Source organism: Silurus aristotelis (genome assembly GCF_946808225.1).
Source record: "Silurus aristotelis genome assembly, chromosome: 18".
Classification (NCBI taxonomy): Eukaryota; Metazoa; Chordata; class Actinopteri; order Siluriformes; family Siluridae; genus Silurus; species Silurus aristotelis.
Window position 1 is genome coordinate 23,712,950 of NC_139591.1, and position 5,000 is coordinate 23,717,949.

General features: G+C 44.1%; 1 protein-coding gene across 3 annotated transcripts in view; it reads right to left on the reverse strand.

Annotated features, from left to right (window-relative positions):
• exd3 (exonuclease 3'-5' domain containing 3) overlaps positions 1-5,000 on the reverse strand; it is a 47,116-nt gene that overhangs the window by 22,256 nt on the left and 19,860 nt on the right. Inside the window, exon 19 of one of the 3 annotated variants that reach the window (XM_083568700.1) lies at positions 509-553. The exons of the other annotated variants lie outside the window; for them this stretch is intronic. Within the exon in view, the coding sequence (XP_083424826.1) occupies positions 524-553 (30 nt within the window). The 3' untranslated portion in view covers positions 509-523. Of the gene's footprint in view, positions 1-508; positions 554-5,000 lie in introns of those variants that run through there. 3 annotated transcript variants of the gene reach the window in all.

Here is a 5,000-nt window from a genome sequence, read left to right on the forward strand (position 1 = left end):
CACACACACACACACACACACACACCCACACCCACCTACCAACACCCACACACACACAGAGATACCAACCAGGCCAATGAAAACAGGGTGCACAAACAGAACAAGCCAAACAGGACATTCCAGCTGCTGGGTGCTACAGATTCCTCCAGTGGGGCAGTTCGGGGGGTTGGCGGGTAACAACGGGATATAAACTCCTGACTTTTACACACACACACACACACACACACACACATTCTGATTAACTCACCCACTAAGACCAAGTTCAAGTGTACATAAGCATAAGAGTGTGTGTGTGTGTGTGTGTGTGTGTGTGTGTGTGTGTGTGTGTGTGTGTGTGTGTGTGTGTGTGTGTGTGAGAATCTCTTCCTGCAGACGTGACATTGTCAGGAAGGTATGACCTCACACCAAGACCACAGCCGTGTGAGAGTAGGAGGGTGTGAAGACGAGGCGAGGATTTCACAGGCGTCTCAGCTCACAGATCGTGTGGGAAAATGTGCACTTGCGAAAACGCTTTCAAATCACGTCAGCTGATTTCAGCCTCGCCGTGGGAACGCTAACGAATAAAAAAATAAAAAACACACCTGATGCACATCACCACACCTTAAATACGCAAAACAACCTCAATCAGAGTTTTCTAATGTTTTTAAAAGAAACGATTCCCAGGACTTTTTTCTCCTCTGGATCACTGTGAGAGGGGGCGGGGCTAAAGATTTATGTAAATTTACATATTAATGAGCCCGCAATGCAAAGCTTTTACAGGTGTAGAAAGAAACGTACAGAATAATATTTATTTATATAAATCAACCTACAGTAATGATCTATCACTCTCTCTCTATATGTATATATATATTTCTTTAACATTATCACCTCTTTTATCCCTCTGCATCTTGCCAACAAGTACAACATTTTAACAACTACAATATTTTAATCCATTTTTAGTTACATTTCATGTTCACACCTCAACTTCCTGCCCCCCCCCCCCTCTCTCCTCTGAAGAAAACATACAGCATACCCTGACTGTTCTTCAGTGCTGACACTGGAGACTCCTTCCATCTATTACATAAACATTCAAAAGTTCCTGTGAACGAGCCGTTGCTATGGAAACCATGATGCATTTAAACGAGTTACTATATAGAACAATCAGTCATCATCTCCTGACCAATCAGGACGCAGAATTCATATATATGTACATTTTCTATTTATCTATAGACCACACACACACACACACACACACACACACACACACACACGGGATGTAAAGGTTATATAAAACCCAGCACCAGCTCGGGTTTGTGTTCCAGATCTGTTCTTTTTTACTTGCAGATTCTATTACTCACACATTCACTCTCCCTGAAACACACACACAAACACACACACAGACACACACACAGATTTTCGCTTTGGTTGCACAGAGCTTGTCAGTCATCATATCAGAGCGGCCACAGTAACAGAACCTAAAACCACACACACACACACACACACACACACACACACACACACACACACAGTGGGAAATATTTGGAATGGTTTCCCTTGGAATGTCTTGGCGTGTTTGAGGAATGTCTCTCTGCTCCCCTTTCCGTACACACACACACACACACACACACACTCCTCCTCCTCACTCTGCTTCTCTCGCAGAAGCTGGGGTCCATTCAAAAGTTTCCGATTTCCGAAAGGCATGCAAAAAAAAAAAAAGTAATTAAATAAATAAAAAGGGTAAAAAAAGTAATACGAAGGTTAACGTTTAAAACCGTCAAAAACCATAAAAAATATTATCCCCTAAAGAACAAACCCTAGAGAGATTTATACACACACACACACACACACACACACACACACACACACACACACACACACACACACACACACACACACACACTCTAAATCTGCCATCTAGGAGAGCTGAATTTTTGACCTATTTGCAGATGATTCTTGTTTATTCTATAAAATTTATTCTGTTTATTAAATATGTACTTGAGAAAAGGTTCCATACAGAGAACAGAACCTTCTACAGCACGGGTCTATGACTGCAAATCTACGCTGTTACAGTCGACAGGAGATGAATAAATATTCATTGTTGAAGAGGGCCAATATTTTTTGAAATATCTTTTTTTCTCATGTCATGCTGTGGTTTACAGCAGATAGTAAACAGAGGGTGCCAATACTTATTGAGATGAAAGTTGTCTAAGTTTATGAAATATTTCTGTCCTGTTTATATTTCATTTTTGCAGTTTTTTATCTTCTCCCATTTTTTCTTGTTTTACTTGCCTCGTAGATAGAGAAGAGAAGTGAACAGAAGAAGCAAAGGAAAGAAGGGATGGAGGGATGAAGAGAAAGAGGAGTGTTTGAGGTTTTTAGTTTTTGCATTTGTGAAAAGTTTCTCACAATCCAGTGACAGAAAAAAAATAAAATATTAATGGAAAAAGGAAGCAAAACAAACTAAAAAAAAAAAGGAACCAAAATAATATTGTTGAGAGAAGTGTACATGATCTCACACACACACACACACACACACACACACACACACACACACACCCCAGTGTAAGGTGGCAGTGAAGTGGAACCCTGAATTCGCCCCTCGTCTTTTCACATTCACTCCATGTTCTCTTTCCTGCACATCAAAGCATTAGTTGAAAATCCTCCTTCTTGGGAACGTGCTTTCTCTTTCTCTCTTTCCCTTCCTCTCTCATTCCATCTTCTCACATCGTTTCAGTTCCTGTTACCCCCTTTGCCCCTCCACCCCTCCCCCCTCGCTCTCAGAGGGATCGTGGGAACCGCGGCTGTAGTTCCACCGTGCCGTCTGAGGCGCTGCTGATGGCTATCTGTCCGATCTCCACACTTCTAAAAACAGACGGCAGATATCTGATGCTGGCCGAGGAAGTGTACGTGTGTATGTGTGTACGTGTGTGTGAGCGCGAGCGGTGGAAAAGCGTGGCATGGCGAACCCGGCCCCCGAGAGCTCGCACGCCATCTGCGGAGCACAACTCGATCCCGGCGCTAACGACGGTGAAATCGGAGAAACAAAATCGTCGTGGGATCGAGAGGGACTCGGACACGTGTGAATCGATGTCACGCTACGAGAGAAGGAGAGGAGAGGAAAAGAAAAGGACGAGAGACACGATGTCAGGACGAGCGGTTGGATGGGTTACAGCAGTGTGTACTGCAGAGAGAAGCGGCGTGTATTCGGACGGGATTCGGTTTACAGACTCTAACCGCTTCTCTGCTTGGCTTTACGTTATAACGCCTTTATAAATCCCACAATGCACTGCACACCATGCACACAGCCAAAAATACCCACAATGCACCAATGCGCTTAAATCTGACAGTTACCTCTGACCACATTAACCTGATTTCAGTAAATAAATATTATTCTGTACATTTCTTTTGCCTCACCTGTGAAAGCTTTGCATTACAGACTCATTAATATGTACATTTATGCAAATTAGTAGCCCCCGAGGAGTATCAACATACATTTTACACAAATCGATTTTTTTTTTTTTTATGCAATAAGGCAACACACACACACACACACACACACACACACACACACACACACACACACACACACAGGATGACGTTGCTGAGTGACGAGTATGTGATGGGGACAGGCAGAGAGAAGTGGGGATTAGTGAGATCTTGACGGGGTTAATGATTGTCAATGGGTATCAGTAGACCACACACACACACACACACACACACACACACACACACACACACACACACACACACACACACACACACACACAGAATGAGTGAAGGAATGTCTGCGAGAGCCAGAGGAGAAAAGACACACAGCCTCCTGCTCATCAAAAGCTCCAACATCAGATAACAAAAGGGTTCAGTTTGCTGGGTGGCCTTCAGCACATCACAGCCCAGAACATCAGATCTGCCCCCGGGGCAATAAGGGGGGAGGGGTTAATGGTGTGGGGGAGTTGTAGACCCTCCTGCCTCCTCATTCACCACCTCCAAAAGCCTTTTCTCTTCCCCCTCTCCACATTCCTTCACTCACCTCTCTATACCGCTCTCTCACTCTTCTCTTTCTCTCTCTTGCCCTTACTCACTCATGTTTCACTCTCTCCTCTCAACGTATCCCTCCATCTCGCTCTAAAAGCAGGCTGTGCACTGAGTACTGACAGTGGGGTTTTTCCCTGTAAGCCCCCCACACTTAACACCACAGTCTGAAACCCTTTTGAGTGTAGATGTTTTTGTTGGTTTGTTATTGGAGTTAGAGATAAATAAAGTCAGGTGGAGATGTGAGGAGACGGACAGGAGAACGCCGGATGTGCTGCCTCAGCGACTTCACTACACAGGATCTGACCTTTATTCAGGAAGTTCTTTTTTGCTAAAGAGACACACTTCTGTCCAAGTCAGCAGAAGGTTGTGTGTTCGCATCCCTCAAGTGCAACAAGTACACAGGTATGTAAGTAAAGATGTGAGTAAATAAGCATATTAGTAACTACATAAAGAATTTGAAAAGTACACAAGTATATAAGTACATTCTCTCAGTGAGTACAATTAAGTGTAAAAGTACAGATTTAATGAGATTTCTAACCCTAACAAGTAACCTAACACTCCACCCTGCCTGCACTCTCTTCTTCACTTCTCTAACACACTCTCCATTACTCTGCACTGTTGACCCCAGATACCTGAACTCCTCCACCTTATCCACCTCTTCTCCCTGCAACCGCACCCCTCCACTGCCCTCCCTCTCATTCACACACATGTACTCTGTCTTACTCCTACTGACTTTCATTCCCCTTCTCTCGAGCATGTACCTCCACCTCTCCAGGATCTTCTCAACCTGCTCTCTACTCTCACCACAAATCACAATATCATCCGCAAACATCATAGTCAACAAAGTCTCCTGTCTGACCTCGTCCTTCAACCTGTCCATCACCACTGCAAACAGGAAAGGGCTCAAGGCCGATCCTTGATGCAGTCCAACCTCCACTTTAAACCAGTCTGTCGTTCCTACTGCACACTTCACTGCTGTCACACTG